General features: G+C 37.1%; 1 protein-coding gene across 5 annotated transcripts in view; it reads right to left on the bottom strand.

Moving 5' to 3' along the window:
- Positions 1–7,631: 7,631 nt before the first annotated feature.
- TMEM161B (transmembrane protein 161B) overlaps positions 7,632–27,112 on the bottom strand; it is a 69,298-nt gene continuing 49,817 nt past the window's right edge. For 3 of the 5 annotated variants that reach the window (XM_080680642.1, XM_080680640.1, XM_080680639.1), the window contains 7 exons: positions 23,502–23,653; positions 22,916–22,976; positions 22,344–22,484; positions 19,045–19,158; positions 14,451–14,625; positions 13,071–13,167; positions 7,632–11,937 (listed from right to left, as the gene is read on the bottom strand). In XM_080680642.1, coding sequence (XP_080536768.1) covers positions 11,660–11,937; positions 13,071–13,167; positions 14,451–14,625; positions 19,045–19,158; positions 22,344–22,484; positions 22,916–22,976; positions 23,502–23,653 — 1,018 coding nt within the window. In that variant the 3' untranslated portion in view covers positions 7,632–11,659. The remainder of the gene's footprint in view (positions 11,938–13,070; positions 13,168–14,450; positions 14,626–19,044; positions 19,159–22,343; positions 22,485–22,915; positions 22,977–23,501; positions 23,654–27,112) is intronic. The other 2 variants (XM_080680641.1, XM_080680643.1) reach the window with 2 other exon arrangements.

Below are 27,112 nucleotides of genomic sequence, written 5' to 3'. Positions count from 1 at the left end.
CAAATACTCTATTACATTCAGCTCTGTTCTAACTCACTGAGCATTCCTGGAGGCTAGTATTTACATAACTTTAATAACCTGTAGATAAACTTCACATGTATTTTTAAAATAAACTTTTGTCTTTTAGAATAGCTTTAGATTTACAGAAAAATTGCATAGTTCAGAGCTCTATATACCCCATAACCAGTTGCTCCTGTCAACATCTTAGATTAGTATGGCACCTTTATCACAAATAATAAACCAATACTTCATTAAGATTTCCTTAGTTTTTACCTAATGTCCCTTTTCTCTTTCTGGATCCCACTAGGGACACCACATTACAAATCATTGTGTCTCCTAGTCTCCTCTAAGCTGTTTCTCAGAATTGCCCTGTCCCTTTTTTTATATTCTTAAAAGTTCTGAGAATACCAAGTATTTAATGAGATGTCTCTCAACTACTATTTTCTGACGTTTCCCTCATGATTAGGCTGATGCTAAGGGTTTGGGTGGAGAACCACTGAGGGAAAGTGGCATTCTCATCACATACTAGTATTAATATAAGTTACTGCTGAGGTTAATCTTGATTACTTGACTGAGGTGATGTTTGTCAGGTTTCTCCACTGTAAGCTTAGCTATCCCCTCTCCCCCATTCCATACTGTACTCTTGATAAGAAAGTCACCATGCATGTATTACTATCCTGAGTAGTATTTAATTGTACACATATAACAATGTACTTATCTATTCTACTACTGATGGATGCTTGGATGGTTTCCAGTCTGGGGCTATTATGAATAAAGCTGCTATAAACTTAAGAGTTTAAGTCTTTTTTTATTTAAAGCTTTATTGTTCAGATTATTACAGATGTTCCTCTTTTTTCCCCATAGCTCCCCTCCACCTGGTTCCCACCCCACCCCAGGCCTTCACTGCCCCCCACACTGTCCTTGTCAATAGTTGTAAGCTTTGTCCAATCTCTTCCTGCACCCCCACACCCCTTTCCCCTGAGATTTGTCAGTCCGCTCCCTTTCCATGCCCCTAATTCTATTACATTCACCAGTTTGTTCTGTTCATCAGATTTCTTATTCATTTGATTTTCAGATTCATTTGTTGATATGTATTTATTGTCACTTTGTTGTTCATAATTTTTTTATCTTTTTCTTCTTCTTCTTCCTCTTCCTAAAGAATACCCTTCAGCATTTCATATAATACTGTTTTGATGGTCATGAACTCCTTTAGCATTTTCTTGTCTGGGAAGCTCTTTATCTGCCCTTCAATTCTAAATGATAGCTTTGCCGCATAGAGTAATCTTGGTTGTAGGTTCTTGCTATTCATTACTTTGAATATTTCATGCCACTCCCTTCTGGCCTGCATAGTTTCTGTTGAGAAATCAGCTGACAGTCGTATGGGTACTCCCCTGTAGGTAACTAACTGCTTTTCTCTTGCTGCTTTTAATATTCTCTCTTTGTCTTTTGCCCTTGGCATTTTAATTATGACGTGTCTTGGTGTGGTCCTCTTTGGATTCCTCTTGTTTGGGGTTCTCTGCACTTCCTGGACTTGTAAGTCTATTTCTTTCACCAGGTAGAAGTTTTCTGTCATATCTTCAAATAGATTTTCAATATCTTGCTCTCTATCTTCTTCTGGCACCCCCATAATTCGGATGTTGGTATGCTTGAAGTTGTCCCAGAGGCTCCTTACACTATCTACATATTTTTGGATTCTTTTTTTCTTTTCTGGTTGGGTGTTTTTTGCTTCCTGTTATTTCAAATCTTTGACTTGATTCTTGGGATCCTCTTGTTGAATCTCTGTATATTATTCTTTATTTCAGTCAGTGTATGCTTAATTTCTGACTAATCCTTTCCCATTTTTTTTGGCATTCTCACTAAGATCCTTCAAGGTCTCACTAAGGCCCTTGGAGGTTTCTAGAAGATTCTTGAGTATCCTTATAACTGGTTTTGAACTCTATATCCAGTATTTTGCTTTCATCCATTTCTTTCATTTGTGACATGTTCCTTTGTCTCTGCATTTTGGCTGAATCCCTGTGTTTGTTTCTATGTATTGGGTAGAGCTGCAGTGGCCTTGTGTGGTAGGTGTCCTATAGGGCCCAGTGGCTCAACCTTCCCAGTCACTTGAGGTGGACACTTTTGGTGCACCCCTTTGTGGGCTGTGTGCACAGACTCGTAGTTTATCCTTGATTGCTGTTGGTATCACTGGGAGGAATTGACCTCCAGACCAATTGGCTGTGAGGACCAGCTGTGTCTACACTGGAAAGCTGCAGTGCAGGAGACACCCTTATGGGGCAGGACTTGCTTCAGTGAGGCTTTGGTGCTCACTGAGTCTGCCCCTTGAGTGTGTCATTTATGGATGTGAAGAGTTGTAATCTGGCATGTTCTCACACTGACCACTGGGTACACTGGCTCTTGGATCTCCAAGGAGGTGCAATGTCAGCCACTGCCTGGAGCTGCCCATCAGGGGCTACAGAGAGATCTGCAAATTCATCCTCTTTGTATGCCCAGACGAGACCCAGCTGTGTAGCAAGGCAGGCTGCTGCTGGTGCTGCCTGTTTTGACAGGCTTTAGGCTGAGAAAGGACAGGCCATTCATATGGAAAAGCTGCTTCGCACAGCTTAGGTGGGGTTGTAAATTGGGTGGGGCGGGGTCTCAGGGAATCACTAGGGTGGAGCAAACAGCAATGGCTTCCAGTTAACCCTGCACTGGAGTGGTCCCCGTGTCCCTGCATCCCCACACAGGAACAATAATTGCTGCAAGCACCTCTGCAAGAAAGCTGCCCTCGTGTTCCTGTCCTGATTCCAGACAGTCCTGTTTCTCCCCATATGTGTCTGGGTCCCCCATAGTCTCGCCTGGAGCTGGAGTTCAGAGCAAGCTGGAGCTTGTATCTCCCTCCAGATTGAAAAAGCAGCACACCCAGGTGCCAGCCCGTTCAGCAACTCCACACCTCCTACCAGTCTCAGTGTGCTTTCTTCACCTCTCTAGTTGTGGAATGTCCACTCTGCCAGCTTTCCCACGGTTCTGGATGAAAGTTGTTCTGCCTCTTAGTTGTAATTTTGATGTGGTTGTGAGAGGCAGTAAGTATAGTTGTTTACCTATGCCGCCATCTTGGTTCCTCCCTGAGTTTAAGTCTTTTTGTGAATGCATTTTTAGTTTACTTGAATAAACACGTGTTCTTGGCTAAGTGTATTTTTATACACTGGAACTTTTTATAAAGTGATTTTATCATTTCCAATGTGGCTGTAACACAAAGTGGAACTCACCAACTTGGAGAGTTCTAATTGCCTTGTCAATATTGTGGTGTCTGAGTTTTTACTTTTAGCCATTTTGGTGGGTATATAGTGGTATCTCACTGTGGTCTTAATTAACATTTCCCTGATAAATGATGTTCCATGACACATCTTTTAAAATAATAACTGAATGGAAGCCTGCCTCTGAATAGACTCTTGGTGAGGAACCAAAGTCTCTAGTAAGAAATTAAAACCCAAAGCGGGGGCCTTCCAGAGAAGGGGAAGTTAACAGGGACCAAATGTACTCTTCCGTCTTATAGGACTAAAATACTGAACAAAATACATGAAACAAGTTTTCAGATATTGAACAGGAAGCGCAGAACAGTGACCCCTGAAAGAAGGAAAATTCTGTGGTGACCTCCTGATTGCCCATCTTACAGATTGAAATATATATAAGCCATAGAATAGAGAACTAAAACTGAGCCCAGTGGTCTCCCTGAATGGAGAATCCAGTGAGGAGAGAGGAGTATCAGAAAGAAGAGATGCAGAGAGAGAGAGCTCTAGATATTGGCAGTATTCTATCATTAGATGCATCAGAAAAGATTACCCAATGTTGGGGAAAGAATCACCAGAAAGGAACAGGCAGAACAACCCTTGGAAATCAAACAAGGGTGGGGAGGCACCAGCCAAAATGAGAAAACTTACCAATACATGGAGCATTGGTGGAGTGCTCAGAAGGCTATTTCTTCAGTAGTGGGTAAAAATTAGCACTCAATAAAAGGCTGCTCCTATCTTCAAAGCAAGCCTCAAAAGAATAAAACTGTCTCCTAGGCTTCCTAGTCACTTAACTGTATTACGAGGCTCAGGAATATTTAAAAAAAAATACAAAAATCCAGTACTCAACAAGCCAAACTTCAATGCCCAGCGTACAAAGATTTTTCAGGAATGTAAAACAGCAGGAAAATATGATCGATAATCAGAAGAAAAATCAGTCAATAGACATAGTTTCAAAATGACATAGAAGATAAAATTGGGCCCTAACTGGTTTGGCTCAGTGGATAGGGCACCGGCCTGTGGACTCAAGGGTCCCAGGTTCGATTCTGGTAAAGGGCACATACCCAGTAGGGAGTGTACAGGAGGCAGCTGATTGATGTTTCTCTCTCATCGATGTTTCTAACCCTCTATCCTTCTCTCTTCCTCTCTGTAAAAAAATCAATAAAATACATTTTTTTTAAAAAAAGATAAAATTAGAAGAAAACAACAACATATCAGCTATTATAAGTATATTTTGTATGTTTAAGAAAGTAAAACATAAACATGTTAAGGAAAGATATGGAGAAAATGTAAAAGACTCAAATTGAACTACTAGAGATTAAAAATATACAGGTCTGAGATGAAAGTATACTAGATAAATTGAACTCCAGATTTGACATTCTAAAAACAAATTAGTGAACTTCAAGACACAGCATAAGAGAAACCAAGATGGCGGCATAGGTAAACACCTAAACTGCTGCCTCGCACAACAATTTCAAAACTACAACTAAAACAAAACGGACATCATCCAGAATCACAGGAAGACTGGCTGAGTGGAAATTCTACAATTAGAAGGAAAGAGAAAAGCACACAGACTCAGAGGAGCTGCAGGAAGCAGGGGTACTGAGACGCGCATGTGGAGAGGACTGGCAACTGAGTGCGCGGCTGGCTTTCTCAAGCGGGAGGGAGACAAAAGCTCCCGACTGTGCTGAACTCCAGTTCCGGGAGAGACTCTGGGGACCCAAACTCATACAGGGTGAAACTAGACTGTCAGGAAAGAGAAAAGCACAGTGAGACTCAGAGGAACTGAGGAAGACAGAGGTACCGAGGCGCATGTGCGGAGAGGGTGGACAACTTAGTGCGCGGCTGGCTTTCTCAAGCGGGAGGGAGACAAAAGCTCCTGACTGCACTGAACTCCAGTTCCAGGCGAGACTCTGGGGACCCAGACTCATTCGGGGAGAAACTGGACTGTCTGGCAGTGGGCGGAACTCAAGGGCAGCTTTTTCTCAGAGGTGTTTGCAGCACCCTTTTCTTTCAACACATTCTTCTACAGAAAGAACTTTCAAGAAGTTATTGTATAACCCAATGATGCTTTGCAAGTGCATTTCTACTTCTTTCCTCAGGATGGAAGAATTAATCTTTAACGCAACCTGAGATAAAAAGCCAGTGTCCTAGGAACCTCAATGAACTTGTACAAGAAAGAAAACTATAACAAGGATCACCATATTAAAATTGCTACAGGTTGAGCACCTTTTATTGTGCTTTTTTAGTCAACTGTGAAGTGTCTGTTTAAATTTTTTCCTCATTCTTTAATCTTTTTGGGAGTAGTTCTTTATATATCCAGAACAAGTCCTTTGTCTCATGTTCTGCAAATATTTTATCCCAAGCTATATCTTATTTGCTTAACAGGGTCTTGTTTATTTTAATGAGCAGAAGTTAATCTTCACCTGAGAATATTTTTTCCATTGATTTATTGATTTTTAGAGAGAATGGAAGGGAGGGAGAGGAAATTAAGGAGGCATGGAGAGGAGAGGGGCGGAGGGAAGGAGGGAGGGGGAGAGAGAGAGAGAGATCAATGTGAGAGAGAAATGACATATTGATTGGTTGCCTCCAGCAAGCATCCTGGCACCCTGACCGGGACCAGGAATCAAGCCTGCAACCGAGATACTAGGTATGTGCCCCTGACGTGAATTGAATCCGAGACCCTTCAGTCCAAGGTTCGATGCTCTAACCACTGAGCAAAACATGCCATGCCAGGTGATGAGCAGTTTTTATTTCTATGAAATATTTTATTATTAAATAAGTCTTATTGTCATTGCTTGTATCCTAAGAAACATTTGTCAATCCCTAAAATTACCCAATGTTCTCTTATGACTTCTAAAAACTTTATGGATTTAGCTTTTGCAATGAGGTATATGCTCCCCTTTGAATTAATTTTTGTGTATAGTATGAAGTAGCGATTGTTGGGAGGGCGTTGAAGGGCTGGGGGGTTGGAGTCAATGAGCAAAAAAAAAGGAAGAGCAAACTCATGGATATGACAACAGTGTGATGACTGCCAGGCTGAGGTGGGTGGGGGAGGATGGAAGAGGGTCTAGGGGAGATAAGTGGTGATGGACAGAGACTTGACTTGGGGTGGGTAACACATAATACAGTGTACAGATGATGTGTGGTGGAATTGTGCACCTGAAACTTGTATAATTTTGTTAACCACTGTCACCTCAATAAATTCAATAAAAAGAAAAATAGTTTGTGGGGATTCCTTGATATAATATATACTAGGGGCCCAGTGCATGATATTTGTCCAAGGGGGGGGGGGGCGGGCGGGGTTGGAGTGGGGAGTGGGATCCTCTCAGCCCAGCCTGCACCCTCTCCAATCCAGAACATCCCTCTCACAATCCGGGACCAATGGCTACTAACTGCTCACCTGCCTGCCTGCCTAACTGCCCCCCATGCTGGCCTGGTCACCCCCAACTGCCCCCCCTTTCGACCTGATCGTCCCCAACTGCCCCCCCCCGCACCGCCAGCCTCATCACCCCTAACTGCCCCCCCCCCAGCTGGCCTGGTCACCCCACGCAGCCTGCTTGTTCAGTTGTTTGGTTGCCTCTCACTAACCCCCCTACCAACCTGGTCGTAGGTAGCCATCTTGTGAGGGCATGAGGGTTAATTTGCATATATTATATAGGATTGTTCATATTTTTAAAAATCCCTTTAGTAACCTCACAACCAGCAGTCAGGGGTGTTTTGTTGATCCAGAACTATCCTATATAATAAAAGGCTAATATGCAAATCGACTAAACTGCAGAATGACTGGTCGTTATGACGTACACTGACCACTAGGAGGCAGAAGCTCAATGCAGGAGCTGCCCCCGGTGGTCAGTGCGCTCCCACAGGGAGAGCACCACTCAGCCAGAAGCCGGGCTCATGGCTGGCAAGCAGTGGCAGTGGTCGGAGCCTCTCCTGCCTCCATGTCAATTGGACATCCCCCGAGGGGTCCCAGACTGCAAGAGGGCGCAGGCCAAGCTGAGGGACCCTCCACCCCACAAGTGCATGAATTTCATGCACCGGCCTCTAGTAGTGATATAAGAGAAGAACAGTATGATGACCCTCATTTCCTTAAGAAATCACCTTCTGAGTGAGGCATTCCTTCAGTGCTCTATTTAAAATTTTAACTTTATCCCTGCCATGCAACTTCATAGTCCCCCTTCCCTCATTGCCACCACCTTCCACTCATGAGATCTTATCACTATCTAACATCCTATATTTGACTCATATTTATTTTTGTTTATTATCTGTATTCCACCACTAGATTTTTGGCTCTTGGAGGGCAGGGATTTTGATATTTTGTTCATAGTTGTATTGAGGGCAGTCTTTGGAACAGTATAGGTACTTAAATATTTATTGAACAAATAACAAAATGAGTACAAACAAAAATATTCCTAGAGAAAATACTGTTTGTGAAGTCTTTTTCCTGAGTAAAAATAAATGAATGTCTTCTAACATAATCTATAAAAATTCCTGAAGCCAAAAGTAGCTTACTCTATTTTTCTCATGCCAACACAAAGAGAAACTCATTGCCAACTTAGAAATATCTAGCCTTACTTTTAATGTAAACTCTTTATTTTATCTAACATGGTAAAACTGAGGCAATGATGATAGTTCAGTTTAATTAGCATGGGTTGAATACTTAATAAGTGAAAAAATAGCATCTAATATGATGAGATGAATCTTAACATTCTGTCTACAAAATTATGCTATTTTATTTAAGAAAATCAAGCATTTTGCCAAACAGGAGGAAGGAGAGGAATAAGCATGTAGAGGGAAAAACAAACAAACAAACAAACAAATGGAATAGAAAAATACAAATTCTTTGACCCATTAAAGAAAGGCCCATTCCACATGAACCGTTTGTAGCTAAAAGGAGTCCCTTAATAAGAGAAAACAAGCATATGTACAAGCTATATCTGTTTTTTCTTATAAAGAAAACAAAAAATACGTAAAAATGTTTACCACTTTAAAGAAGAGAAAGATTGACATTAGCCTTTTGACCATCCTTAGTGTCCATGTCAGGGTATTCATGGCATATAACCAGCTCAGTTATAAACCCAAGGTACAGACATGAGATACATGGGAGTTAAAAGATGAGACTATGTGACTACTTGAGACATTGGGTTCAAGCTCTAAGATCATAAGTGTGTTTAAGTCTGATTCTTTAAGCCACTTAAAGCTCTGAATACACAAGATGATCCACATTAAAAAATTACTTAGTTTTATTTTTCTGAATAGAGCCATAGATCATGATAGACCATTTTCAATTATGAGATGGCTCAGAAAGTATGTATGAATTCAGAGAATGTTGAGACCCTATACTTTGTAGTACTGATAATTCAATCTTTCATTAGAAAGAATAAAATCTAACCAGTGAATTTCCAATTATAGATTTCATAATGAATTCTAGTTATTGCTTCCTGGACCTATCAATTCCATTAATAGATGAATATCTTTTCTGAATCATAATTCAAAAAGAAATGTCAGTATTGTATCAATGATATTTATATCAGAAATAATAAGACAATGAACCCATTCTACTTGGATGCACTGGTCATTTATACACAATTGGAATTCTGGGGAAAATAACAAAAATAATCAATATGTATATAGGTATTAGGACAAAATTATATGCTTTTCATTTCAGACAAGGGTAGGAGGGAGAATAAAGTTCTGATTTTTAAAGTGCAATAGGCAGGGACGGGGAGGAGAAATGAACAAATTATCAAATAAAATTCCACAAATCATACAAAATGAGATTATCAGGATTCCCAGTTAATTTGGAAAAATACATAATAAAAGTAACTCTCCATTGAAGTATAGTATGTTGATTAGAGTCTGACATAAAAAATAAAAGAATTCTACTAAATTCTAATTTAGGCTATTAAAATATTTGGAATCATTTTCCAATACATATATAAATCAAATCATTATGTTGTACACCTAAAACGAATACACTGTTATATGTCAATTATATCTCAATTAAAAAATATTTGGTTTACATAAAGTACAAACCCTTTTACACTTAAAGAACATAATTCTTGGTACAAAGACAACATGCATAAATAAACCAGTTAGTAGTTACAACCATCATTTCTCTTTGCTTTGAAAGGTTAAAAAAACTAAACCAAATCAATTAGTTAATGTTCAGCTTGTGTAAAATCAGTATACTTAGGAAAATTCAAATTTAAAAAGAGTAAATCAATAGTATTTTTAGAAATACATGTTATTCTACCCAATAATGAATTTTATGCATCCCCTCCCATAAATCCATTGTACAATCTTTGAAACTCAAAATAATAGCTTTAATAATTTTTAAAATGCATTTTTCATGATATTTTTAAAAACTGATTTTAGAGAAAGAGGGAGGGGAAGAGGGAAAGAGAAAAACATTGATGTGAAGGAGAAAATCCATTGGCTGCCTCCTGCACACTCCCTACGTGGAATCGAGCCCAAAACCTGGACATGTGCCCTGACCAGGAATTGATCCAGTTCCCTTTTGGTGCACAGGATGATGCTCAAGCAACTGAGCACACCAACCAGGCCTAAAATATAGTTCTTTAATAAAATGGTCATATCAGGTGAGATTCTTTCAAGTCCAATATGGGAAAAACTTTACATACAAAGTTTTGCTGTAATCAATTTTAGTGATGCTAATATATCTCAAAAATATATATGGAATGCTTCTTTGGAAATACACATGAAGTATTATTAGGCTATAGTCACACTTCATTTTCAACCAAAGAGTTTTTTATCCAACTTAAGCACTATTATTCAGTCTTTTAAAATATCAACTACTTGCAAAACATTTAATCTACACCAAAATGCAGGAATTTGCTGTACTGAGATTATTCAAATCAAAGTGAATCACAAGCCTTGAAATTAATTCCAAAAGAAGTTTCAAAATTGCTTTCAATAGTAACAGCATTGATACACAATATATAGCCTCTAAAGACAGTTATATGAAAGAATATTTATTTATAAATTCTACTATTTGTTAGAAAAAAACAAACCTGTTTATTTTATATTCACTTCCTTTATAACTGTAACCCTTCATTTGGGTTTTAGATGTAAAAAGCATGAAAAAGAATTTTACTTTTATTTTTTCATTTTGTTTAAATTTTTCAATTAAATCACCTCAATTTCTGAACTATAAAATAAAAATTTAACATTTCTAATTCTGGACACCACAAATGTAAAACAAGTCCTATTTAACATGGATTTAAACAAATCTATAGATTTGTTTAGAGTGGGAAAGATTCTGATTTTTTGAAAATGACAGAAAAAATTTTTCATTTGGGAGAAATCAACTAAGTATAAAATATGACTATTCTCACATGGGCAACACAAATAAATTGCTTGCTCTAATAAATTCTCAAAATGTATTTTAATCTCATTCCAAAAAGAAAATTTCTAGACACAAAGACATCTAATTCAATAATGTTTTAACATACATTCAGCAACTTAAAATATAAGGATCCAATATTTTCATCTTTTATAATCTCAATATATTATATATTTAATATATAATATATACAATACATACAGGTAGTCAGCAGGATTACAAAGTAATTTTTTAAAGTCTGATCAATATAGATAAATATTTTTAGATTATTAAAAAGAAATATTTAGGATCATAAAATAAAATATGGGAGTTCCAAACTTAACAGCAAGATTGCAAATGTTCATATAGCCAGTCATTTTAAAAGATCCCTCAAGTTGGATAGAATACATTTAAAACAATACTCTTGCTACTTTCAAGCAGCACTTGCAGATATTAAGCATGTACATCTCCATTAAATTTAAAATTACTATGCAGCTTTCTTTACTGTAATATACAGTAGCTATTTCTTCCTTTCTGTTGGGTTTTTTGTTATTGTTGTTTGAAGAGTGACTAATATATTACCAACAGAAACAACTTTAGCTCCTTAACCTCCTCTAAAACATGGCTCAGTTTGAAGAGTGTTCTACAGGCAGCCACATGAATATTAACAGTACCTTAATACCACTAAGAGCAACCAATAACTGGAGTCATATGAAAAGTTTCAAAGACTGTTTTAGAGGTTTCTGTAAACCAAGGTAAACACAAGTATTACCCTTGCAGATAGCCCTCTCTCACATCAGTTAACACAAGGAGTTAAACTTCCAATGCCACAGTACAGCACTTAATCTATTGAGTAATTTTACATATAATATCATTAATTCACCCTGAGAATACAGAGGAAGCATTTCAAACAAGATATTCTGATATGTTTCTTTTTTCCTTTGTATTTGCTTTCTTCTGTGTTTTTTTTTTTTGTCAGCCCTTCAAGGGCACAAATATTTGAATCCCAAGTGTGACTTGGATATCCTTTTATGTTAACTGAGATTCATGCCACAGTGAGATACTGGTGATAGAAAAGCCCAAAAAGGCTTGTAGAAAAGAGACACGCAGCAATCCACCAGGTTAGAAAAGACAGAAGTCCTCGAAAGAGCAGAGGAGTGAAAATGTTTTTTAAGCTGCTCAGTGCCACTGTTATCTGTGTAACAGTTACCTTCACCTTCCCATCAGCCGATGGTAATTCAGAGTAAACAGAATTGGATGGTAGACTATTATCCACTGGCAAGGTAGAGATAGATTCTGGATAAATGCCCCAGGAATGATGACCTAGAATATTCAAGACACAAATAAAACTTGAAAAATAACTAATTCCAAAGCTTCATATTAAAAATAATAAACTGTTTAACTTATATTTGAAATTAAATTATTTTATGTTAAATATAAAGTAAAATAATAATCTTTCAACATACCTAGTAAAATATTCATTTAACTTGATCAGACTGTAATCTGGTCTCATCAATAAAAATATATATAAAAGCTACAAGTATAATTTACTTTTAATAGCTGCACTAAAATCTTCTAATAAAAAAATTTCCTTATGTAATATCTGAATCAACTATCTCTACTGAAGTGACAGAGACAGACTCAATAACTTCTTAGAAATCTTTTCTTCTTCTAGAATATCAGAATAAATTTCTTTCTCAGAAACTATCTGTGATTTCACTGTGAAAGACTATTAATAGCTTCCAGAAATTTTTTCATCATATAATTTTCAATGCTGGATAGGATATGAATCACATAATTTACAATTGAGCTATTTATGTTCCATAGATTCCTAAAGGACATTTCCATCTATCATCAGCTCTACAGTACCTACTAAGACCACACAAATAATACTTTTAGTTCCTTTAGCTTCTTAACCCCCCTCCCACTGGCACCAAGGAAAATGATCAATACAATAATAGATACTTTCTGAATAACAACACACAAGGATGTGATACCTTAGTTAACAGACTTTTAGGATAACTGTTCTTCCATGGAGAAATCTCTACTTTTTCAACATAAGTTATATATAAAGTAGAACTCACAAAAGGATTCTATAATTCATATAAGTTTATAAGTACCTTACACAAATTTAAATATTAGTCACTAACAAAACCTTAAAAAGTCCTTTTATAACATCAAATAAGATCAACAGTGCTCATTCAAGTTATTCAATAAATCTGGGAACTAACCTTTGATAATCAATTTTTATAAGTAAAGCGTAACATAAAACCATATGGGCTTGAGTTTTCAACATGAGAAATCAACTTCTAAAACTAAAAGTTTTCCATGTTTCCTATTCAAACTTTTCAAGAGAGGAATAATTTTAAGATGCATATTTCCTTGTGGGTAACAAGAAGCATTATTAATTACAGGTGGAAAGTACAACATGTTCCCAGTTGCCAGGGCACACCTACCTAGTGTTTTTAAAAGCAGAGTTGTGTGAAGCAGCATCACCAGAGGTGCCACGTACTGCAGTGCAATGACACAGAGGTAATAAAAGACCCGAGCCACCTACAACCAACAACATTCTTCAGTGTCTAATATGGCTGTCATGTTATGAGTGAATTAAACTTTCAAATAACTGTCAAACTGAATTGTTTAAGAGATAAGAAATCCTTTCATGGAAACTAAGCTAAATGGTAATAAGTTTGTACTTCCATTATAAATGTCCCCAAACTGACTTCAGAAAGGCTCAGTTCAAAGATAAGTTTCTTTAAATGTGAAAATATTAAAATAGTTTCCTTTAAAAAGTTCTTAGTGATTAATATAAATTGGAGAAAATAACCACAAAAATTCAAATAGTATATATTCACTTACATTTCAAATATGAAACAAAATAAGCAATCTATAAAGACAGACACCTAAAAAAATATCAAACTAAATAATAGTAACAGGCAGAGTCATCCATGAGCAAAACCCCTTCATAAATAAAAGCATCAACTCCCCATCCTATATGAACATATTTGACTAAGGTCAAATAATTATAGAGTATGAAAATATATAAAAGGACAAACAGAAAAATGTGGAATGTTGATAAACACTCCTGATTTATAAATGAAGTAAAAAACAAGGGCTCTAACACCAAATCTAAAAAAAACAACAACAAAAAGACATGACCAGGCTAGATGTCCAGCCCACTATAATGCTTGAGGGATTCCTAGCACTTTCCTCCTCTGGAATCCCCATAAAGTTAAATATTTACATTTCATGGTCAATTTCTGAAATAATGTTAAAACAAAATATATGTAGTCACTAAAATTAATATTTCCTACCCTTAAATTCATAAAGGCTTGACTATATATTGTAATGTCTTTCAAATCAATTAGAGGATCTCATTTTAGCAATAGTAGACATACCACAGCTTTACACCACACTACTGTAAGGTGCTTAAAACACTTAAGGCAGAAGAGGAATTAACACCTTTCTTACATTGAACAGATTAATGAAGCTCAGAGGGAAGGGGGGTTGGCAGTGGGAAGAGATTAACCAAAGAACTTATATGCATATATGCATTGACCATGAACACAGACAATAGGATGGTGAAGGCCTGGGGCAGGGCGGGAAATGGGTGGTGAAGAACAAGGGGGAGAAAATAAATATATTTTTTAAAAAGACCCTTTCTTCTAACACCAAAATCAGATCAAAGTCTCTTGATGTCTGTATAAAATCATCCCATTTATTTACAATAAAAATATTATAAAATAAAATTACAATATATTAAAAGAAACCAAATTATTTTTTTCTTATAACACAGTATTTGCTATTTTTCATATTAACTACAGTATAAAACTTACCATTTTCTGTAGCTCCACTGTACTTATTCGGCCTGCTTCTTTCTTCATCTGATCCACACACTTCTGGGCTAAGTTTAAGTAAGCTTGCAGGTGACTGCGTATCATGGCCAGCCGTAAAGCACACAGCAGGATTATTACCCAGAGTCGCAGAGTATCGAATGTAGCTTCTGTCATTCTACAGATCAAAAAGTTGACATGGTGCTCTCAAAGACCATATTATGCTAGCACGTTAGTTATGTGTTAATGTTCACCATAACCTATATTTAGAAACCTACACTTAGCTACAGTTGGAGATACAAAGCAAAAGTATCCCACTCTGCCACAGACTTGCCTATGTAACACAGTACTTTCACTGGCATAACAAAACCAGATAGATGAATGTTTCATGAAAGTAAAGTAGGAACAGATATCTAAAGGAAGAAAGAAAGTAGAGTAGTACTTAGGATCCTTTTCTCTATCTATCCTTCTCCATGGGAAAAAAAAATTGACTGTGAAATAAAGAGAGAAGTTGGGTGCTCTTCAACTGGAGACTCGGAAAAAGAGAGAAGGAAAACACTGGAGACTGTCTGTGGAACTATTGAGGTCTACAGTTGTCCACGTGGAAAACAATACAGTATTTAATAAATAGAACAAGAACAGACTCTGTTTTGTGTACTAACAATTGTAAACCTACTTTTGCTTCGTCCTGTATTGTGGCTAGAAAATGCAAGTCCATCCACAGCCCTGCACCTTCCAGGGGGCCTACAGACAACACGGTGCTCTCGGGAGCTGTGCAACAAGGGGGCTTGACTGATAGCATCCTGAAGACAGCTATTACACAGACTTTGAGGGTGACAGATAATGGGAATGAAGAGAATAGAATAAAGCAGTGAATCAAAAAAATATTTGCTCAGTTTATGAGTTCAGGATTTATAATAATAGTCATTAAGTAGTACTTCTAACTCAGATTATTTAACCTCATAAAGATTTGGTAAGTTGATCTAATGGGGTATCTCAAGAAGAAGCCTGAGCTGGGATAAAATACGTAAGTAAAGAACAGGCAGAAGACATTTCTCCAAATTCCTGAAGTCATTCTAGGTTTCACTGTGTATGTTCTATGTTCACTTTTGGTTTTCTTCTTATGAGGTCACGGGCACACACAAATGACCACATTTTATATTTTTGATGCTAAATAAGAACACATGGATGGATTGAAATACATTTCCAGGTTGAAACTGCATTATAACCATTTTTGCTTCTGACTACAAATAAAGACCTTTCCATAAAACATTTAGTCCATGTAACAGGCGAAAAACCTGTCACTTGCTTTCTACTTCATCACATTTTTTTTGATGGATGGGCAACCATTCTTTCTCAATCTACCACATGGACTTTGAATTTTAAGCAAAAATTAAAAATCACCTCTGGGGAAAAAAATCACCTGTCTAATCATCCTATATAATAAAAGACTAGGTGGCATTGCACCACGTCATCACAAGATGGCCGCCCTCAAGTTGTCACAAGATGGCCGCCACAAGATAGCCGGCAGGGGAGGGCAGTTGTGGGTGATCAGGCCGGCAGGGGAGGGCAGTTGGGGGCGACCAGGCTGGCAGGGGAGGGCAGTTGGGGGTGACCAGGCCGGCAGGGGAGGGCAGTTGGCGGCAAGATCAGGCCGGCAGGGGAGGGCAGTTGGGGACAACCAGCCCTGCAGGGGAGGGCAGTTAGGGGCGAGATCAGGCTTGCAGGGGTGGGCAGTTGGGGGCGAGATCAGGCTGGCAGGGGAGGGCAGTTTGGGGAGAGATCAGGCTGGCAGGGGAGCAGTTAGGCATCAATCAGGCTGGCAGGGGAGCAGTTAGGGGGCGATCAGGCTGGCAGGCAGGTGAGTGGTTAGGAGCCAGCAGTCCCGGATTGCAAGAGTGATGTCCAACTGCCACGGTATCAGGCCTAAACTGGCAGTTGGACACTCCCCAGGGGGTCCCAGATTGGAGAGGGTGCAGGCCAGGCTGAGGGACACCCTGCCCCCCGTGCACGAATTTCATGCACCGGGCCTCTAGTTTAATATAATGGTCAAACAAATAGTGAATAGGATGGAGCAGAGACAAGGCTGTAATTTTGTTTGAATTGCTTATGAAATGAATCAGAAATGGGGATGGAACAAAGGAAACAAAGATATAGAAAGGCAATACTAGGTCTTCATATAAAACAAATTTTTCCTATAATTTAATATACACACAAGGCAAAATTATTTATCTTCATTTCCTTTAAGCATAGTATCTGCTACTAACCTGTACAAAGTTTAGTTAGGGTAAAAGTGGGAAATGAATGTTGGTAAGTGCTAAGTGCTTTATATATACCAAATCTGACTGAATAACCTTAGCCAAATTATTTAATTTCTGAGTCCATTACTTCATCTATAAAATGAGATGAGAACAGCAATCACACACAGAATTATTGTAAGAATAAATGAGATGAAATATGTAAAGTATCAACACCTAGCATAATAACTGGTGTATGATGGATACATCATGAGTGCTGGTTTCCTATTTTTCTAATTAAACTAAAAGCAAATATAAAATCAGAGAATATAATAATAGGAGTATAAAATCCAACGTCTATGACCAAACTTCAAAGAAAGACGGGGAATGCTTTCAGCATCAAAGACATTAGTTGGAAGTATTTCTGAGATTTTGTCTAGAGCCCTAAGATTCTCAGGATATACACTTCCCCACCCCCAAATACAAACAAAAGTTTATTTAGAAAGTCACAAAGGTAGAAGTGAACTGTGGAAGAAGTGAGCCAGCTGGGCTACATGGGCTCAGGAAATAAGTTCAGAGACAAAAGAAGGGCCCTTGAGTTTAAGAGAAAGAAAGACATAGGCAAATGGAAGAAAGGGGAAAGTTTCGGGCATGCTAGAGGGAGGGAAGGAGGGAAGGAGGGAGGGGAGGAGAGAAAGAGAGAAGGAGAGGGAGAGAGAGACCCACTTTTAAATACTTAGTGAATCTGTGAAGTTAAATTTACCATTAAGGCTTAATTGTGTGTGGGGAAAACATTCTAACTTCTATTGGTACTTCCCTAATTCAATAAGATTAACTTTTAATAAACGTTGTGGCCCTGGCTGGGGGGCTCTGTTGATTGGAGCATCGTCCCATATAACAAAAGTTTCAGGTTCGATTCCTGGTCAGGGCACATACCTAGTTTGGGGGTTCAATCCCAGGTTGGGGTACAGACAGGAGGCAACCGATCAATGTTTCTCTCCCACATCAACATTTTTCTCTCTCTCTCTAAAAATAAAAAAATAAAAAAGTTATGGTCATCACTGATTATATACTCTAAGACAAATCCTGGATCTAAAGTATACATAACATAAAATGCACACTGTGGAGTCAATGACTAGTCAAAATTTTCTATTTTAATTTTGATGAGGCAAAGCACTGAAGGGAATATTTATTAAGCACTTATTTCCAGCTGGTTGCATTACATGTGTTCTTTCATTTAATTCCAATGATAACTTTGTGAGGTGGATACTATTATCTTAATTTTCCAGATGGGGAAACAGAGGCTCAGTGAAGTTAAATAATCTCCCTCAAGTGACAGTTTTAGTGAAAATCAGAACTGGGGTTTAAACCAGCTCTGTATGAATCTTTCTATTACTCTAACATCATTTCACAAGGCTAATGAGTTAACACATCAAGTACATTTATTAATGTCCTTTAGTAAATTATTTCTATGTTTCCTTACCATCTTCTTCTGTTAAAATATGGCTGTCTAAGTGGAGAGATATGACCTAATATTAAATAATGTCATGGCATTATTTAAAATTTTGATCAGTGTGATGACGATACTGATATGTAGGAAAATGTCCTGATTTTTTAGAGGTACACACTAAAGTACGTAGGAGTAAAAATGTTATGCCTCTAATATACTTGAAAAACTACATAAAACAAAACAAAAAAATGGTGAAGCAAATATGGAAAATGTTGTAACTACTATGGGGGCTTTATATATGAATTTCCATTTATACTTACTTTTTCCTCCATAATTTTCACAATCAAAACAATAAAAGAAGTGCACAAAGTATCTTTAAAACAGGCACAATGACAATAGAAAAATATCAGTTAACAACTGGACAATAACTGAAAAAGCAGAAAAACTTGTAAGTATTCAAAATAATGTTAATGCAGGGTAATAATCATCCACATTCATTAATAAAGGTCACAAAGAGTTAAATGAGGACTTGAAGCTTCACTTTTATAGCACATTTTTTTAAAATATATATTTTATTGATTTTTTACAGAGAGGAAGGGAGTGGGATAGAGAGTTAGAAACATCGATGAGAGAGAAACATCGATCAGCTGCCTCCTGCACACCCCCTACTGGGGATGTGCCCGCAACCAAGGTACATGCCCTTGACCGGAATCGAACCTGGGACCTTTCAGTCCGCAGGCTGACGCTCTATCCACTTGAGCCAAACCGGTTTCGGCATTATAGCACATTTTTAGCATTTCCATTGTTTTAAAAAGTGTCCTAATATTCTCCTTAAAAAATGTAAATACAGTATATAACATTTTTTATTATATAATGAAACAAAAATTAGCCCTCAAATACCCATACTTACAAAGGGACACTTTCTTTACCCAATGGTGGGTTCATAATGTAGTCTTTGGTGATTGGTTTTACCCAGAGCAGAACCATAAATAAAGGTGCCAAGAAGTTGATATGAAGCAATGTTCTGAAAATATGTAAGAAATAAACATAAAAATCCAGAAACAAAATACACTAATAAACTACAGAAACTTGGGACTTACATAACAAAGGTAAAAACTTATTTACAGTATTCTCTATATTTAAGGTGCTACTATAACCATTATTTAATATTTATCATTAGCATTTAACACTGATTTGAACCCTTGCAAAACTAATTCATTGTCTTAATTTTTCAGATAAGAACATTTAGATCCATGAAAGTTAAAGGACTTGCTCATAGCAATTATTACATGTCAAGGGCAGATCTAGCATTAAAATCTAAATCTGTTCACTTCTATTGTAGTGTTAAAAACCCCTCCTATCTCCCTGATTTAATACACAGGTACTTAAATGATTCTCTAACTTTACATAATCAATGAATTCAAAGATTTTTCAGTATACAGGAGTCATCTTTTGATAGTTTTCAGTGTAGCTAAAACAACATGCCTCATTATTTACAAGTAAGATATAGGGACTAGCAAGGTCCATAATACTAGAAGGCATATAGTAGATGGAACCTATTGCAACAACTTAGGAAACTTTCAATATATAACCATCATGTATACTGTTCTAATTATGTTGTTAAAATCATAAATAATTTGTAAGTTTTCTTCTTGGATATTATAAAAATACATAAAATAAATTTCCCTATCCTTTACTAACCAAAGAAATTTATATTACTCCTAACAAGGCAATATACTTTAATACAGCAAAAGGTTTCAGGTATGAGCTATACCTTCATTAAGTGTTGTCCCAAATGTGTACCCTACAGAGATAGATGACTAGTAGGGATTTTTCTTATTTTAGAAAAAAAGAGAAATCCTTCAGATTATTTTATTGCCATATACTACTTTCATTATCAACCACAGTGAAGGGCTAAACCGGAAGGTTTAACACACACACACACACACACACACACACACACACACGGCTGGGAACCAGGAACACCTGACAGGGAAAGGTAGACACACACACACACACACACACACACACACACACACACACACGGCTGGGAACCAGGAACACCTGACAGGGAAAGGTAGACACACACACACACACACACACACACACACACACACACACACGCGCGCGCGCGCGCGGCTGGGAACCAGGAACACCTGACAGGGAAAGGTAGACACACACACACACACACACACACACACACACACACACACACACACACACACGCGCGCGCGCGGCTGGGAACCAGGAACACCTGACAGGGAAAGGTAGACACACACACACACACACACACACACACACACACACACGGCTGGGAACCAGGAACACCTGACAGGGAAAGGTAGACACACACACACACACACACACACACACACACACACACACGGCTGGGAACCAGGAACACCTGACAGGGAAAGGTAGACACACACACACACACACACACACGCGCGCGCGGCTGGGAACCAGGAACACCTGACAGGGAAAGGTAGACACACACACACACACATACACACACGGCTGGGAACCAGGAACACCTGACAGGGAAAGGTAGACACACACACACACACACACACACACACACACACACACACACGGCTGGGAACCAGGAACACCTGACAGGAAAAGGTAGAACTCTGGTTCTAAGCTCTGACATTAAAACAAGTACTAGTGCCTGGTCATGGGGGTGAGTAGAACGCTGCTCTTTGTGCCAGTCATGCTACTCTCACAACAAAATGGGTTTGCCCACACCCCTGCATCAGGCAGAGTGCTACAACACAATGTGGGGGCTACAATAAACTGAAAATAAGAAAATAAGACTCCAAATCACTAAAGTGAAAAATCTTAAAAAGAAGCCACTTTTTAAAAGGAAACTAAAATGTGCCTCCACCCCCACCTCAAAACACCACTAAATGTTTTTAATGTTTTTATAAAGTGATTCTCTCATCTCACAGGCTGGGTAAACCTTCGGGTGTGGGGAAGAAAGCAGCAGTATTAGGTATGCAGTGTTGCTAGGGAACACTCTAGTATTAAGGAGCAGCCCACAGCGGTTTCAGTAGCTGGTGAAGGACTCCCCTCCACCCACCCTTTCAGCTTATTTAAATCATAACACTGGGGTTAGTGGACTGAAGTGTGTGTGTAGAGAAGGGGGGAGAACCAGGTTTTGTTTTAAAAGAAGCCATTAGACAGATGGAATGGTGGGAGAAAGGCAGGATGTAGTCAAGAGCATACTGAGTAAAAGGAGGAGGAAAAAGAGAGATGAAGGAGTGTACAATGGTAGGTGAGAACAAGTGAACATACACACATATCTAAAAAAATGGAAGTAAGGAAAAAAACAAAAGACTGTCAAAATTAAAATAAAGAAAATGACATAGGTAAGAGAAATTATTAATATAAAAACATACAGAATCAGCAATATTAAAGTACGGGTTTTTAAAGAGCAGAAATGTTAGGAAATGATCATTCAGAAACTTAATGACTATAAATACATATATCAAAAGAGACTATTCTCAACTCAGGCTCCTATTGCAAAACAAAAAGATGAGGGAATTTGGATGTGGATATGAGCTGGATCTATAAACCTGTCATTCTGCTCAGGTGTCTGCATCAATAAAAAAAAATCTATGGTAACTACAAAGAATATAGTAAATGGGCTTTGAACTATATATATGTTTTCAAATATGATATCTCCATTTTGAGAACTAAAATAAAATTTGATAGTTAAAAGTAATCTGATATTTGACACTGTACAGTACTAACAATCCCAAAATAAAACAATGCATCATTCTAACAAGAGTTGTACAAACACCTCTTATGTATACATATTTTACTTTTGAAATTTTAAATGTTTTTTTAAAATTAAATTTAAATAACACTGTTTACATACATTTAAATAAAATATTCCATAGGTCCTCAGTTCAGTTGTAGAAATTACAATATCAAAAATTGTCCTGGGTTAAAAAGTTAACATAAATAATGACATTTCCATTCTAACAGGTAAAACAATTTAGCAATTGATGTTATATTTTTTAAAACCAGGACTTAAAATTTGGAAGTGAATAAAATAAACTTGCTTATAGTAGAAAGAGGAAGTAGTATGACATCAAATTAATTTTCAAAATAAAAATGTATGATTTCATTACAATAATATACCTTCATTAAGATGGGAAACATATATTTATCTGCATGTGCTTATGTACATTTTCCGCTTACTGTGTAATTTTTTCTGTTGCCAAATTCAGGGCATCCAGATGCATTTGAGCCAGCCGTAATCCAGGAAATGTCAAAAAAGCCCCAATGAGTGAACAGAAAATAGCCAGGAAAAATTTGAAAGTAAGTTTTGAAACAGGACCCCTAAAAATAAAATTTTTAAAAAGCTGATAAATTTTTAAAGTTATCTTTCTAGGAATTTTTCTTTCTTCTAATCAATCACTTAAAAAACACAATAATAGTAATACACAAAGAGTGAACTTCTACAAAAGGACTGCACTTATCCAAATATCCATAGAATTTAGTGAACTATAAACTACATCAGGCATTTCTTTAGCCACATTTGAACAATCCAACCTACATATTCAACATAGAATTTGATATGTAACATGTAAAAATTCTATGAAAGATACTAATTTTATACAAATGTAAAAATTAAAAGAGTATTTCTAAAAGTGACAGTCCTACTTAAAAACTCTTTCACTGGTTACAAATAAAGAACCACTCATAATAAATCTAATCTACTAAAAATGGAAAGATTTAAGTGATGCTTAATTAAAAAAAAAAGAACTTACTGAGATTCTAAACCTTGCTTTTCAAGAAACTGCATCGCACTGTCTGAAAAATTTGTAAATCCTGTAGGGGAAAAATATTATTCTTACCACTGAAGTAAAATACAGAATCTTTCTTTGGAAATAAAATGCTAGAAAACAGAGCATCTTAAACTTTGAAGTGACTAGTTTAGCTCTTTCATGTGCTAATTAGCATGCCATAATGCAATAAAATTTGGTTATTAGCAGGAACAGTCTTTGAAAACATCCTTTTGATATTTGTACATTCCATGAATGTGCATAAAATTTGCATTAAGGTTTGCATCTGTGTTTATGTGAGTAAACTTTAGCATTACAGAAACTCATTTAATTATAAGGAAAAAGTGGGGAAAGAGTTCATGTCTGAAGAAAGGTAACAAAAAACTTAGCTAAAACAAAAGAGGAAGGAAGATTTTAATAACAATAAAGGTTAGTTATTTAGAACATTGCAAAATATGCACCTCTAGCCTAATTTTAAGAACTTATCTGATGTAAAACTTACTTGAATATTGAAGTAAAAAATAGTAACACTAGATAAAGCAAAACTGATTTTTAAAGTTGTATGAATTACCTGTTTCGAGTCCAAATTCCAGATAATTTTCTGTTACAATCAAGACTGCCATTGCTTTCACGAAGAAAAAAAATCCAAAGGTAACACAGACTGATCTTTCACCACCATCTTTTACTTTAAAATAGTGTGTAGTTAATGAAAATAGAACTTTGCTGCATAAGGAAAAGTTCAGGAAAAACCACAAATAACTTTGTGGGAGTCAGACACAACCATCTTTACAGGACTTTAATTCCAATAAATTTTGACTACATTTTTTTTTTTTTTTTGATTCTACAACATGCTTATCTATGAGGTGCTCTTTGGAAGGAAATGAAAATTTGAACAGTCTTCTAAGATATAGCTCATAAAAAATGAAGCAAATCTAAGTGAAACCCATAACATTTAAGTGCACAACACAGATTAAGTTGCAATTAGGAAGAGAATGTATTTCTAGTTTGTCTGACTCAAATTTTACTAGGAGATTAGTATAGTAATTTTATGACATAGGTTCTCAGTGACATGAAAAGCCAAGGTAGAGGTTATATTAGGAAACTACCTTTCATTGGGCATGTTTATTAAGTAGTTTAGATTTAGACTGAACGCACAAACACAAGTCATAGGAATCAATTGTAAATCACCCAGTAACTCAAAATCTGAGAATTTCTAATACCCACTGGTAAGCTGTGATACAAAACTAAGTATCTGGTTCACCATTTCACAGTATGATTAAACAAAAACAAATTCCAGTTGAATACTCAAAAACAGCCAAAGGTTCAATTAAAAATATTAAAACATTTTCATTGTATATGAAAATATTAAAGATATCATTTTATCTGAACTCCCTCTCACTAACTGATCAAGATCAGATTAATAGGTGATCCAAACTAGAACCCACATTTCTATTATACCAAATTGTTCTCCTTGAAGGCATAAACCCACCAAACCAAATAAGGTGCTTGGCAAAAAAAATATAGAAAGCATTTTTTACATACCACTGTATGTCGAGCATGGAAAATAATGACAACTGTCATGTAGTACTTGCTAAGTGCTAGGCATTACCAATTAACTCATTTTATCCCCACATTAGCCAGCTATTACTACTTTTATAGATTAAAAAAAAAAATCTCTGTCACAGACAGGTTAAGTAACTGGCCCATGAACACTCAGCTAGTTTAGAGGCGTTTGGGATTTCTAGGCCATCTGGATACAGTCTATTCACTTACCAATCCTATATAATAAAAGGCCAGCAACCATAAGCATAACGACTGGAACAACCGCTCGACCAGTCGCCATGAGGTACACTGACCACCTCTTGGTCCATCCCCCTCCACCCCCGGCCCGCAGGCTCCGATCGCAGCATGGTGAACGGGGAACTACAGCGAACCGAGGTGAGTGGCGGTGGGGCGGGGCAGGGCGGGCCGGGACTGGCAAGTGGGCAGAAGATGGCCCTGATCGCAGGCTAGGGCTAGGGACCCTACCCACGCACGATTTCATGCACTGGGCCTCTAGTTTATTATACTGCCTCTACCAAAGTGAATGCAGCATGCAAGTAATGTGATAGTTTAGCCGTCACAGGCAATCTATATATATAAAAGCCTAAGTGACCAAACAACTGAATGACTGGTCGACCTGTCACTCTGACGCACACTGACCACCAGGGGGCAGACGCTCAACACAGGAGCTACTCCCTGGTGGTCAGTGTGCTCCCACAGCCAACCTCCCATGGCTAGCCAACCTCCTGCGGTCCCTCACTGGGCCTCTAGTCTTTTATAAAGAGAGCTGCCATGACAGAATTAAACAGCTCAAACAGATTGAAGAATCCTTATTCAGGAATGGCTGAGCACGTATAAGGGCTTTTGTCCTTACTCCTTAAAAGGAAGCTGTCCTGCCCTGGCAGGTATGGCTCAGTTGGTGGGGGCATTGTCCTGTGCACCAAATGGCTGCTGTTCGATGCCTAGTCAGAGCAGTGCAGGAGACAGCGGAACTATGTTGTGTTCTCACATCACTGTTTCCCTTCTCTCCCTTCCTCTCTCTCTAAAAACCAATAAACTATTCTTAAAAAAGGGGGGGGGGTAGGGAAGCTGTCCCTTAACAACAGCCCTATTTAAAAAAACGGTGGATATAGTTATTCCCATTCTCTATTTATTAGATACCACCTAGGACACTGGATATAAATCTAGAGTCAAGGCTGCTTCTGGCTACAGCACCTACCCTAAATGAGAAGATTTGAAGGTATTAAAGTAGATGACCTTTTTGGCATCTTTCACATCAAACTTAAAAATGGAAATAAATCACTAAGAGAATTCACACTCCATAATATCATGGATTCTTGTCTCTTATTCATTGTTACATTTAGAGCACCAAGAAGAGTTGCCTAGCACACAACAAATACTCAACCTATCGGTGAATAAGTTTTGCCATAGAAATAATGTTTTACACTGTTCAGTTTAGGTAAGCTGAAATATTACTAATTGTATGCTTTAATGGGAAATAGATCTTTTGAAGAATAATATCAAAAACAGTATTGTTTCCCCGGGACAATGTACTCAAAGAAGAAAACAATATAGAAACAGTTTTAGTCTGAGATCTGTATTTAATCATTGGTAATAACAAAAATTTAAATTATTTTCCACTCATGGTTTTAAATTTAAAGGACTTCTGGGTTTTATAAAGGCAAAGGCTTTGATGAATAGTTCCCCCTTTAAAATGTCAACAACAACAACAAAAAAGTACAGGAATAGCTCATCTTTACCCACCTATTACTGGGGCAACTCAGAACAGTCTGTGGTGAGAAGTATCTTCATTAACCTTTAGTTAAATACCTCATTTTTCAGTGAGTATCATCCCTTTACCTGCCTTTCCCTGTTCTCACCTCAGTTAATTCCACTCTAGCTACGCTTCCTATCACACAAATCTCTCTGCTTTTTTTCAAATACTATGATCTAAGATAAATACTTTCTCAAATATGATACATAATTACTTATTAGCAGTAACATTATGTTCCTTGAAAAAACATGGTCTTGTATGCTACATTATAGACCAAATGAACTTTCGTGGGCTAATCTTGCTCACCCAGGGTCATTTATAGCATTACTTCTCTCTTAAAAAAAAAAAAAAAAAAAGGTTTTATTTCCAAGCATTTTAGAATACAATTCTACATGTAATTTGGAGATACTATCTAAAAACTGCTGTACTAGGAAGTGGTTTCAACTTTTAAATCTATCTCTTTATAGACTATAATATCACTTATAATGCTACATTTTATAAAGCACCTCATTTGCCTCTAAGACAAGACAAAACCAGACAATGAAAAGCTAGATATAACCTCCGAACTTTTTGATTAAAAAGACCTCTGCATGTTTTCATATTTGCTATAATGAATGAAAATGCTTTAGGATACATATAACCAAAAACATATTAGAGCTTCAGCATTCACTTTCTGAAGACATTTACCAGGTATGTTACTTTCATTCTAAATGTTTTCTCACATATTTACCATAATTCGGTTAAAAAAATAAAAATATATATATATATATGGCCAGTATTTTGAATAAATTACTTCTTTAGTATAAGAAATAAACAAACAAATGTCACTGATTTATAATTATTACTGCCACCAAATATTCAGCACC

This window comes from Plecotus auritus (genome assembly GCF_963455305.1).
Source record: "Plecotus auritus genome assembly, chromosome: 7".
NCBI lineage: Eukaryota > Metazoa > Chordata > Mammalia > Chiroptera > Vespertilionidae > Plecotus > Plecotus auritus.
This window is presented reverse-complemented; position numbering and strand designations above follow the sequence as displayed.